General features: G+C 42.9%; 1 protein-coding gene across 3 annotated transcripts in view; it reads left to right on the top strand.

Moving 5' to 3' along the window:
* LOC133250599 (zinc finger protein 791-like) overlaps positions 1–12,610 on the top strand; it is a 68,187-nt gene that overhangs the window by 23,887 nt on the left and 31,690 nt on the right. The window contains exons 1-2 of one of the 3 annotated variants that reach the window (XM_061422015.1): positions 7,185–7,238; positions 10,504–10,548. In XM_061422015.1, coding sequence (XP_061277999.1) covers positions 10,531–10,548 — 18 coding nt within the window. In that variant the 5' untranslated portion in view covers positions 7,185–7,238; positions 10,504–10,530. Of the gene's footprint in view, positions 1–6,047; positions 7,239–10,503; positions 10,549–12,610 lie in introns of those variants that run through there. The other 2 variants (XM_061422016.1, XM_061422012.1) reach the window with 2 other exon arrangements.

The following is a 12,610-nucleotide window of genomic DNA, read 5'->3' as shown; positions in this document are numbered from 1 at the left end:
AGGCCTGTTGTGGCCTATGTCCTTCTTCCCCAGTCCTTCAGTTCTTCCTAGAAAGAATCTCAGAGTGGTGGGGGACAAAGTTGAACACTTGAAGTTCAGGAGAGTTTAATATTCTCCTAGCATACAAAGGCATTTGTGTTATTTTCTTTCTTCTTATCTATCTATAAATAAATATAAAAGCTTTATATGTATTTACAAAACTTCATAAAAACTCACAGCTATTACTTTTGTCTCCTACTCTTACACAACATATGCTGGAAGTCTAAGCATATGGAAATGAAACCTCAAATAGTAAAACAGGCCAATGAATCACTGATGCACAAGACTTCTAACCACTCCTGCAATAAAAAGACACAAAATTTCTCATTTCTCCTTTTATACTAAATTAGGATATTACCCAAAGTAATACCCTCTCCCTACAGCTCACCTCAATTATTCCTTGTATGATTGCCTCTAAACATCCACTATTTTTTTTATCATGTTTCCACTGGAAAATCACAACAGACTTGAGTAGTCATCACTCTACTCACAGAATAAACTCAAGATGGGTTTGAACAGTGCAGATGAATGTATGTCCCTAAACAGGAGGAACTCCTAATTGGTGTGTTAAGCAGCAAAATGAAAGCACCAAATACTGTAACAATTTTTAAAAGTTAAAGGTAAATTAAAATCCCCTCAAATGAGGTGGTTAAAAATAAAACCACCACAAACAACACGGCCCAAATCACTAGGAAGTTCCAAGAGCCAATATCCAACAATGCCCAAACTCATGAGCACACATTCTATATACAAAATGTTTAACAATTGAAAAAATGAAGAGGAACCATGTCTGTATCTTTCTCTTTACAGGGAATCTTTACTTTTAATTACAAGAATGCAGAATTTCTATATTGATGCAACCTATTTACTGACACAGCTTCCCAGGTGGCTCAGTGGTAAAGAATCTGCCTGCCAATTAGGAGATGCAGATTCAATCCCTGGGTCAAGAAGTTCCCCTGGGGAAGGAGATGCAATCCACTCCAGTATTCTTGCCTGAAAAATCCCTTGGACAGAGGAGCCTGGTGGCCTACAGTCCATGGAGTTTTTGGTGACTAAACATTTATCTACACAGCCAAGGAGTTCCTAAAAAAGTTTTAAAGATGTATTACGTCATAGAAATTCAGTGATCAATAATGACATCACCATTTCACTGAGGCGCCTACCCTCAGTGAAAAGATATATATACACCCCAGTTTCCCTATTATCTCACATTATTATTTTACATTCCATCAAAGCCTTCATTTCCATCTATAAGCCAAAGCTTTATCATTTCCTAACCATGTGTCTTTTCCCACAAAAATATTATCATCAGGGCTGCAAGAACTTGTTTGTCTTATGCTGCTGTATCCAAGTCCTACAGTTCCTTGATTATTTGTGCCAATGGGGTACCTTGGCTCTAAAGTGCACAACAATGTGTGTGTGTGTGTGCTTAGTCGCTCAGTCGTGTCCAACTCTTTGCAACCCCATGGACTGTAGCCTACCAGGCTCCTCTGTCCATAGGGATTCTCCAGGCAAGAATACTGGAGTGTGTTGCATGCCCTCCTCCAGGAAATCTTCCCAACCCAGGGATCAAACCCAGGTCTCCCACATTGCAGGCAGATTCTTTACCATCTGAGCCACCAGGGAAGCCAAGGGATGTTGAAACATTAGCATCAAGAGTATGGTCTCTTGACTGGAACAGTGTCTTGTCTTTCTGTCTTGATAGGTCTGTGTTCTCTCATAACTTATTGAAACTTTGCCAAAATAAATGAAGCAAAAGAGAAATGAAGGGAAAAACAAGTAACAGTAATTGGAGATTCCAGTATCTCACTTCAATATTATATACACAAGTAGGCAAAATGTCGACATGAAAATAAAAGACATGTGAAACACTATAATTACACCTCAGGTGACTACAGAACACTGCCCCATGTGTCAAAGAAATCCATAGAGAAGTGCTGCTGCTGCTGCTAAGTCGCTTTGGTCACGTCTGACTCTGTACAACCCCACAGACGGCAGCCCACGAGGCTCCCCCATTCCTGGGATTCTCCAGGCAAGAACACTGGAGTGGGTTACCATTTCCTTCTCCAATGCATGAAAGTGAAAAGTGAAAGTGAAGTCACTCAGTTGTGGACTACAGCCCACCAGGCCCTCCGACCATGGGATTTTAAAAGATCTCAAATCAATAATCCTACCTTGTACCTTATCACACTTGAAAGGATGGGCAACCAACACCACCACTCCCAAGGAGATGAAGGAAATAAAAAAGATAGAGCAGAAAAGAGAGGATAGAAACAGCATACAGAAAATCAATAAAATCAGAAGTGGATTGATTGAAAAAAAAATCAATAAAATTGACAAACCTTTAGCTAGACTGACAGACAGTGAGAAGACTCAATTCCTAAAATCAGACACAGACTATTTCACCAACCTTATAGCAATAAAAAGGATTATAAAGAAATTTAGGGGGATTCCAGTGGTTAGGACTCTGTACTTCCACTACAGGGGTCAGGGGCTTGATCCCTGGTCAGGGAACAAGGATCTCAGATGCCTTGCATTGCAGCCAAAAAAACAAAAACATTATAAAGGAATTCAATGAACAACAGTATCACAACAAATTAGATAACTTAGATGAAATGGACAAATCTCTAAAAAATAATACATTCTACAGAAAATAAGAAAAAAAAAGGATTTTCTAATTGTAACAAGTGACGTGGTTGAATTACTAACAAAAAAACTACTCAAAAGGAAAACCCAGACCTAAGTGGCTTCACCATCAGATCAGATCAGATCAGTCGCTCAGTCATGTCCAACTCTTTGCGACCCCATGAATCGCAGCACGCCACGCCTCCCTGTCCATCACCAACTCTCGGAGTTCACCCAGACTCATGTCTATCGAGTCAGTGATGCCATCCAGCCATCTCATCCTCTGTCGTCCCCTTCTCCTCTTGCCCCCAATCCCTCCCAGCATCAGAGTCTTTTCCAATGAGTCAACTCTTTGCATGAGGTGGCCAAAGTACTGGAGTTTCAGCTTTAGCATCATTCCTTCCAAAGAAATCCCAGAGCTGATCTCCTTCAGAATGGACTGGTTGAATGTCCTTGCAGTCCGAGGGACTCTCAAGAGTCTTCTCCAACACCACAGTTCAAAAGCATCAATTCTTCGGTGCTCAGCCTTCTTCACAGTCCAACTCTCACATCCGTACATGACCACAGGAAAAACCATAGCCTTGACTAGACGAACCTTTGTTGGCAAAGTAATGTCTCTGCTTTTGAATATGCTATCTAGGTTGGTCATAACTTTCCTTCCAAGGAGTAACCATCTTTTAATTTCATGGCTGCAGTCACCATCTGCAGTGATTTTGGAGCCCCCCAAAATAAAGTCTGACACTGTTTCCACTGTTTCCCCATCTATTTCCCAGGAAGTGATGGGACCAGATGCCATGATCTTAGTTTTCTGAATGTTGAGCTTTAAGCCAACTTTTTCACTTTCCACTTTCACCTTCATCAAGAGGCTTTTTAGTTCCTCTTCACTTTCTGCCATAAGGGTGGTGTCATCTACATATCTGAGGTTATTGATATTTCTCCCGTAAATCTTGATTCCAGCTTGTGTTTCTTCCAGTCCAGCGTTTCTTCCCCAAAACATTCAAAGTTTTAATGATTTTTCAGAAACCCTCGCCCCAGGTAGAATCAACACAGCACTTCAGACTCATTCTATAGGACCAGTATTACTCTGATTCTAAAACCAGATAAAGATATTGCCAAAAAAAATCAAGAAAGCAATTTTCCATGTGAAAATGGATACCACCCAAAAATCAACAATACTGAAAAATACAGTCCGGCATCTTTAACCACAACACGATTAAGTTGGATTTACTTCAGGGGTGCTGCTGCCCACCAGGCTCCTCTGTCCACGAAATTCTTCAGGCAAGAATACTGGAGTGGGTTGCCATGTCCTCCTCCAGGGGGCTTTCCCAACCCAGGGATCAAACCTGTGTCTCCTGTATTGGCAGGCAGATTCTCTACCACTGAGCCACCTAAGAAGCCCTTCAGGGATGCTGCCTCGATGCTGCTGCTGCTGCTAAGTCGCTTCAGTCGTGTCTGACTCTGTGCGACCCCATGGACTGCAGCCTACCAGGCTTCTCCGTCCATGGGATTCTCCAGGCAAGAACACTTGAGTGGGTTGCCATTTCCTTCTCCAATGCATGAAAGTGGAAAGTGAAAGTGAAGTCACTCAGTCGTGTCCAACTCTTAGCGACCCCATGGACTGCAGCCTACCAGCCTCCTCCATCCATGGGATTTTTCCGGGCAACAGTACTGGAGTGGGGTGCCATTGCCTTCTCTGAATAAAATGTATTAATACAGTAGAAAGCAAAAATGGCATGATCATCTCAGTAGACTTATAGAAAGTATAATTCACCCTCAAACAACATGGGTTTGAACTGCACATGTCGACTTGTATGCAGATTTTTTCCAAAGAATATACTGGAAAAAACTTTGGAGATTTACAACAATTTGAAAAAAAACTTGCAGATAAACCTTGTAGCCCATTAATACTGAAAAAATTTAGGAAAAGCTAGCTATGTTGTGAATGTATTAAAAGTAGATACTAGTCTATTTTGTCATTTGCTTCCATGAAATATACATATATCTGTTATAAAAAGTTAAAATTTGTCAAATCTCATATACATGTGGACCATATATGGCACCACTCACAGTTGAGAGAAGTGTAACATGTAGTATCAAATCATAACTACAGAAAATTAACTATAGTATATACTCTAGTGTTGTAATAAATTTGTTTTTGGCTGTGCTGGGTCTTCGTTGGTGCCTGCCAACTTTCTCTAGTTGTGGTGAGCAGAGGCTACTCTCTAGTTGCAGTGCACAGGTTTCTCTTTGTGGTAGCTTCTCGTTGCAGAACACAGGCTCTAGAGCACAGGCTTCAGTAGTTGTGGGACCAAGGATCGAATACATGACGCCTGCATTGTCAGGCAGACACTTAACCACTGGACCACCAGGGAAGTCTTACTGTAATAACTTTGTAGCCACTTCCTGTTGTTCTTGTGGTGAGCTCAAGAGGTGCGAGTATCCATAAAATATCATGTGATGCTAATCAGCACTTGAGCAGTTTATGTCTCTCCAGTAAATTTCGTATGGCAGTATAGTGTTCTCTGCTGGTCCTTGAGTCTTTTTCATTGTGCTCAGTGCAATACTGTAAACCTTGCTTAATACCACAGGATCCATAGGAAGTGCCACTAGTGATGCTGGAAGTGCTCCCAAGAAGCAGAGAAAAGTCATTGTTGTCAAATGCAAGCTTATACTGCTTGCTGCATGACAGGCCAAGAGATCAAAAAGAGACAAGTTATTGGAGCAAGGAATAGCAACTTTATTCAGAAAGCCAGATGACTGAGAAGATGGCAGATTAGTGTCCCAAAGAACTATCTTCTCTTACTTAGAATTCAACCTGCTTTTGAATTTTTGAAAGGGTTGGAGTCAAACATTTCCTGGTTCTGATCAGACTCTGAAGGGGATGTGTTAATTTCTTCCTTCCTGCAGCCATTCACAGGTGACCCTGATCAGAATGTTTTCTGTAAACTAAATAGATATTTTAGCTTAACGCTCATTACACAACCCAGGGTTCCCAGAGATGAGCCATTACGTATAATTTAAGCTTTATAGGCAACATCCCTTTAGTGATTAACTTGTTCTGATCAGGATGTTTTCTGTAGCTAAACAAAGGTATTTTAGTTTAATGCTCCTTACAGGTGAAGGCAATGGCAAACCACTCCAGTACTCTTGCCTGGAAAATCCCATGGACGGAGGGGCCTGGGGTGCTGCAGTCCATGGGATCGCTAGGAGTCGGACACAACTGAGCTACTTCACTTTCACTTTCACTTCACAGGTGAAGGCAGAGTTCCCAAAGATGGGCCCTTATGTATATATTATATTTGTAGGCAACATCCTTTTAGTGGTTATTGTTATTTAGTCCCTCAGTGGTGTCTGATTCTTTGTGACCCCATGGATTCCAGGATGCATGGCTTCCCTGTCCTTCACTATGTCCCAGAGTTTGCTCAAACTCACATCCTTTGAGTCGGTGATGCCATCCATCTCATCCTCTGTCACCCTCTTATCCTTTTGTTCTCAATCTTTCCCAGCATCGGAGTCTTGCAGGAAATGTGTGTGTATTTTACCTCATAAAACTATTCAGATAAATTCATTAGAAGTTTTGAACCAGTATGTTAAGAATATCAAAAGTTTTCAAGTGTATGGTTCATTTCCAAAACTTTTTATTGTTTCTTGTTATATTGGTGACAATAGTAACAGAATTGCCTTTGGGATATCATAGCCGTTTACATTTCAAAATCTCTAGGCACATACTACGAAACTAAAATTTCCTTCTCACGTAACATGTATACTTGAGAGTATTATTGAACACATCGCACAACTTCTGGTTGATGGGACAAGAGTCCATATTCCCAGGCTAGGGCTGCAGGGTTCAAACTTCCCACCAGACAAGTGCTTGGGAGGCCATGGGATTCTTTAGCTAAAATACCACATGTATGGAGAGGGGGAAAGGGATGTGTGTACGCCTTGACGCTGTCAACAAAGATAAAAATGGAGCCAGAAGGTTTATTACACATGGTGAGGATATTTTTCAGTGTGTTTGAAATCGAGTGTCATAGTTATCATCAGTAGCTCCGCAGTCTGTGCGAACTATTTTCCCGATGGAAGACCCTCAGACCCTGTTTTTCCGGTTGGTCTGCTCTTGCTTTGGACAAGAACGTCGGCTCTTCTGGGATCTGACTCTGGAATTCCTTGTGCACACCTGTGTCCCCACGTTCTGAAGTATCTGAGGAAGTTGCCACTGTCCCTCTAGGACAAGTAACAAGAGTGGTTTAAAAACAAAAGTCCCTGGAGAGGGGTAGGTTTCTACCCACCTGCAGAAGCTGATTCTGCTCAGTCACTTGGCCTCTGGATCCATTATTACTCAGGATAAAGGGGGCGTTGCTTGCGAACTGTCCAATCAGGACCGCAGAAGGGGAAGGTGGGTGGGGCCACGTCCCGCAAACCTTGTGGTCGGCCTCTCCTGGCACGCTCTGCGTGGAGTCTCGCCGTGTTGAAGCAGCTCAGGTTAGTTCGCTGCAGCTTCATTACCGCTATGAGCTGCAGAGGCCGCGTGAGCCTAAGGAATGACGCCGGAGAACCCCGGAAGGCGTGAAGTGGTGAGTGTGCTGGGCCAGGTGTCTCGGTACAGGGAGGCGGGACAGGGATGATGAGAGACAGTCGGCCTCGGCGGGACCGCCTCCCTGTGCGGTCCACTCCAGGGTTTGTTGCCTCGAGTCCACCTGGGGGCGCCTCTCAACCTCCTTCCACTCCGGCTCCCAAAGTGGGGATGGGGCCGGCAGCCGGGACCTCGGGCTTCCCGTCCGGTCCCTGCAGGTGGTAACTTTAAGCCCGGAGCCTTTCTGGGCAGCTTTGCCTGCAAAGCCCCACGTCTCCTCCAGAATGTGTGGTGACCCCGGGGAGGGTCATCAGGGGACCATCGTGATCTGTTCTCCGTGGCTTGTGCGTGGGAGGAGTTTTGGTGTATGGGATCCTCCAGTCCCTTCTTTCTACCCAAGGGGGACCCGTTTTCTCCTGAGTTTTCCAAGTTTGGAGAGCAGGGTTTCAAATCCTGAACTCTATCTCCCCAGATTAACTCTTCCTACGACTGGCAGTAAATCCCTAAATTTCCAAGATCCCTCTCACATTCCTAAAGCCAACTCTCTCTCTTCAGTTCACAGCATCTTTATCAACTATTTGTCCTTCGTGGTGTGTTTCAAACAGACATCATATTTTAATTGTCTATTCTTTCTCTGCAGAGTTGCGGGTGGCTCTCTTTTAAACATTTATATTTGCTGTGTATATTTTCCATGAGAGGAAAGCTGAGGATAACCACCTGAAACCACGTTGTATGAAATCCTTGTGCTTCACTTCCCAGGATCTCTCCTGGGTGCAAACATCCTATGGGAAATCTTTTCGGTGTATTTTCCCCTTTGGAAATGTTCCTGGGTATTCTTACCTGTCAGCACTACCCCTCCCCTGGTCTGTCACCCTGGAAAGATTTATTCATTTATGTGAGCCTCAGTTATTAAAAAAAATTAAAATTTATGTAACCAGTGGAGATTGAAAGATAGTATAAAATATTTCCAGAGAGGCAAGGAATAGGTGAACTTCAGGGGAAAAAAAAAAAAGTTCTTCTGTTACATTGGTTGTATTAAAAATTCTTGTTTCTCTTTTTCTTCCTCCCGGAACAGGTGTAGTAATTTTCTGAAGTCTGTTTTTGTTTTGGGGTGTTTTTTTTTTATCAGTTTTGGGGTTTTTTGAGGGGGTTCCAGTGCAATTCCAGGGCTTAGGCTTGAGGTGTTCAAGTACAATTTTTTATTGAAATGAGTCGAGGGATGAATTGGGAGATTGGGGTTGACATCTTTACACTACTATGTATAAAATAACTGATAAGAGTCTACTGTATGGCATAGGGAACTCTCCTCAGTACTCTGTGGTACCCTAAATGGGAAGGAAATCTAAAAAAGGATATGTGTATTTGTATAACTGATTCACCTTGCTGTACAGTAGAAACTAACCCAATATTGCAAAGCAGTTATACTCCAATAAAAATTAATAAAAAAAGGTAAAATAAAATGTTCTAGAGAAATTAAACAAATAAGATTATTGAAATATAGTTGATTTACAATGTATTTCAGGTATACAGCAAAGTGATTCTGATATATATATACATGCGTATATGTATATATGCATGTATATATATTATTTTTTAGATCTTTTTCCATTATGGGTAATCAAAATTGAGTATAGTTCCCTATGTTCTACAGTAGGCCCTTGTTGATTATCTGTTTTATATATAGAAGTGTGTATATTTTAATCCCAAACTCCTAATTTATCCTTTCCCCAATTACATGTTTATAAAACAATTTCTTGCCGTGGAAATAATAATTCACATTTTCCGAGAGTAGTAGATACTTATGGGTTTCTTGTTGACTTAGAAGAATATAATTTTCTTCCCTCCTTTCTACATAAACATCAGGTTTGTGTGATTTTGCTGGAATCACAGCTCACACCCACAATGGAAGGAGCCCTTAAGCTGAGAGAAACAACAGAGCCCTGGAAAGCTGGGGATACAAGTGCACATGGTGCAAGGGGTTTGTGGGGAGAGAGGATGTGGTGACTCCCTTTTGAAGTTGTTAACATGGTCCCCCCAGAGCTGTTTCGAGTCATAGGTTGGAGTTTTGCATTCACAGCGTAGCTGTGCTCAGAGTGTAATTTGTCTACATTGAGAAAGTTTGTGACAGTCAGGAGTTCTGAGTCCTGGGTTGGGTTCCTGCATGCGTGCTCAGTAACTCAGTCATGTCTGACTCTTTGCAACCCCATGGACTGTAGCCCGCCAGGCTCCTCTGTCCATGGGATTCTCCTGGCAAGAATACTGGAGTGGGTTGCCATTTTGTCCTCCAGGCGATCTTCCCAACCCAGGGATCGAACCCGAGTCTCCCACATCTTCCTGCATTAGCAGGCACCCTGAGCCACCTGGGAAGCCCCATGTCCTGGGTTAGGGGTCACAAATTTGGGAGTTCATTTGAGTCAGCACCTTAAATTGAATTCTGCTGAGTTTTCTCACTGGGGGGAACAGATGCCTGAGAAAGGGAGTGGTCCCTTTATTCCCTAAGGAGAGTAGGGCATGTGGCGCTCCCAGGGTTCATTCCTGTGGCTGCTCCAGTGCCCCCACCCTCCTTCACCAGGGACTGACCCGGTCAAGCAGTTCTGTCTTAATCAGGAGAACCTGCGTGCATGCTTGCTCAGTCATTTCAATTGTGTCTGACTCTTTGCAACTCTGTGGACTGTAGCCCGCCACGCTCCTCTGTCCATGCTCTAGGCAAGAATACTGGAGTGGATTGCCATGCCCTCCTTCAGGGGATCTTCCGGACCCAGGGATTGAACCTGAGTCTCTAATGTCGCCTGCATTGGCAGGCAGGTTCTTTACCACCAGTGCCACGTGGGAAGCCCCCCAGGAGAGCCTGCTGCTGCTGCTGCTAAGTCGCTTCAGTCATGTCCGACTCTTAGCGACCCCATGGACTGCAGCCTACCAGGCTCCTCCGTCCATGGAATTTGCCAGGCAAGAGTACTGGAATGGGTTGCCATTGCCTTCTCCGCCAGGAGAGCCTGGCATGTATTAAATTTTCTGAGTGTGGCTCTGTCTGTCCTGTAGGACTCAGGCTGCTTATCTGTGCTGATTCCAAAGTTTGTGGTTTTTTTCCTTTGGATTCTTCTATCCATTAAACAGTGCAGTCCTTTGGCTCTAACTTCCTTTAACACTTTGTAATTAATTCCCTGTGTGGGAAATAACATTTTTAGTTTCTGGGGCTTTAAAAAATCAGAGATGATGTCATAAGGCAAGACAATTGTGGAACTAAATAGAATCTTTGTTCCTTTTAGGGAAGAGAAGCTCAAGATGTGAGATGAATGTGCTTACATTTTCAGGTATGCGTTTTCTTTTATGTCAGTGTGCACATCTTTAGAGTATATTGCAGGATTTCCTGATGGCTCAGTCAATAAAGAGTCTGCCTGCAATGCAGGAGACCTGGGTTCAATCCCTGGGTTGGGAAGATCCCCTAGAGAAGGAAATGGCAACCCACTCCAGTATTCTTGGCTGGAGAACTCCATGGACAGAGGAGCCTGGCGGGCTACAGTCTATGGGGTCACAAAGAGTTGGACTCGACTGAGTGACTAATATTTAGAATATATTAAAATTTAAAAGGCTATAGCAGGGGATTCCCTGGTAGTCCAGTGGTTAGGAGATTTCACTGCCCAGGCGGGAGTTCAGTCCCTGCTCGGGGAACTAAGATCCTACAAGCCATGCAGTGTAGCCAAAGGAAAAAAAAAGCTAAAGCAATGGAATTTCTATCTTCACTGATGTGAGGACAGCTAATCAAAGCTTATGTCAGGGAGAGACGTTAAAGAAGGAGAGGACATTTATATACCTAGGGTTGATTCATGTTGCTGTATGGCAGAAACCAATACAATATAGTAAAGCAATTGTCTTTCACTTAAAAATAAATTTTAAATAAAAGCTTACACCAATCTTTGAAAATTCTACTGTGTTTAAAGAACTAAACCCAAACCCTTGTTGCATTATAATGTTGTATTTATTCCTGAAAATACTTCTCCCCCTCCTTGATGTGAGATACAGAGAAGGTGCAAACTGGGATGTACCTTAACCTTCTAGTTAGCAAGGATGTGGCAATTTTCATTCTGTATGGTTTATCCTTTTGTAGCCATTAGTGTTTAAAGGAGCGGCTGTGGTTTCCCACGTATTGTTGTTGTTTAGTCCCTAAGTTGTGTCTGACTTTTTCTGACCCCATGTACTGTAGCACACCAGGCTTCCCTCTCCTTCACCATCTCCCGGAGTTTGCTCATGTCTATTGAGTCAGTGAGGCTCTCTCACCATCTCATCCTCTGCTGCCCTCTTCTCCTTTTGCCCTCAGTCTTTCCCAGCATCAGGGTCTTTTCCAGTGAGTCAGCTCTTTGCATCAGGTGGCCAAAGTATCGGAAGTTCAGCTTCAGCAACACTCCTTCCAATGAATATTCAGGGTTGATTTCCTTTAGGATTGACTGGTTTGATACAAAAATTAAAGACAGGTTATGAAATAGTAAAACATGGTATATATCTTTTTCTCTGCTTATTTTCAATAAACCTGCAAGATACAAAGCCTAACTTAAGCAAAGTAACTGCCCACCTGTCCTGGCCCCGTCCATCTCTGTTACTCCAGCCACTGCAGATACACAGTTCTGATCATTTCTTGAGCTTCCTGTTAGTGTTTCCTCACATAAAAACAAGGCATTGTGAATGCATATTTTTCATACCCATTTTGTCCTTGTAAGGAGTGGTCAGACTCCATATTTTTAAAAATTTTTTGAAATATAGTTGATTTACAATGTTGTTAATTTCTGCTGTATAGCGAAGTGACTCAGTTATATGTGTGTGTGTATATATATATATATTCATTTTCACTATGGTTTATCCCAGGATATTGGATATATTTCCCTGTGTTAATATAGTAGAACTTTATTGTTTAGCCATTCTATATATCAGGGGTCCCCAGCCTCCGGGCCTAATGATCTGAGGTGAAGCTGATGTAGTAATAATAGAAAAGTGTCCAATAAATGTAATGGGCTTGAGTCATCCCAAAACCATCCCCTCACCACCACCCCAGTGCATGGAAAAATTGTCTCCCACAAAATCAATCTCGTGCCAAAAAGGTTGGGAACCAGTGCTATGTATAATAGTTTGCATCTGCTAATCCCGGACTCCCAATCCCTCTCTCCCCCACAGCCCCTCCCTCTTGGCAAACACAGGTCTGTTCTCTGTGTCTCTTCAGACTCCACATTTCTTTGAGGTTTGCTGACAGCTTATGCCTTACCCCTCTCTCTTCCTGCTGTGTCCACCCCTGAACAAGCTGATGACAAAGTCTGTAGTCCTCTGGCATTAGCTTCATGCTTCAGCCACACAAGCCCCTGTCTGTATGCAGAACCCTTGTCCTGG

Source organism: Bos javanicus, chromosome 7 (genome assembly GCF_032452875.1).
Source record: "Bos javanicus breed banteng chromosome 7, ARS-OSU_banteng_1.0, whole genome shotgun sequence".
Classification (NCBI taxonomy): Eukaryota; Metazoa; Chordata; class Mammalia; order Artiodactyla; family Bovidae; genus Bos; species Bos javanicus.
This window is presented reverse-complemented; position numbering and strand designations above follow the sequence as displayed.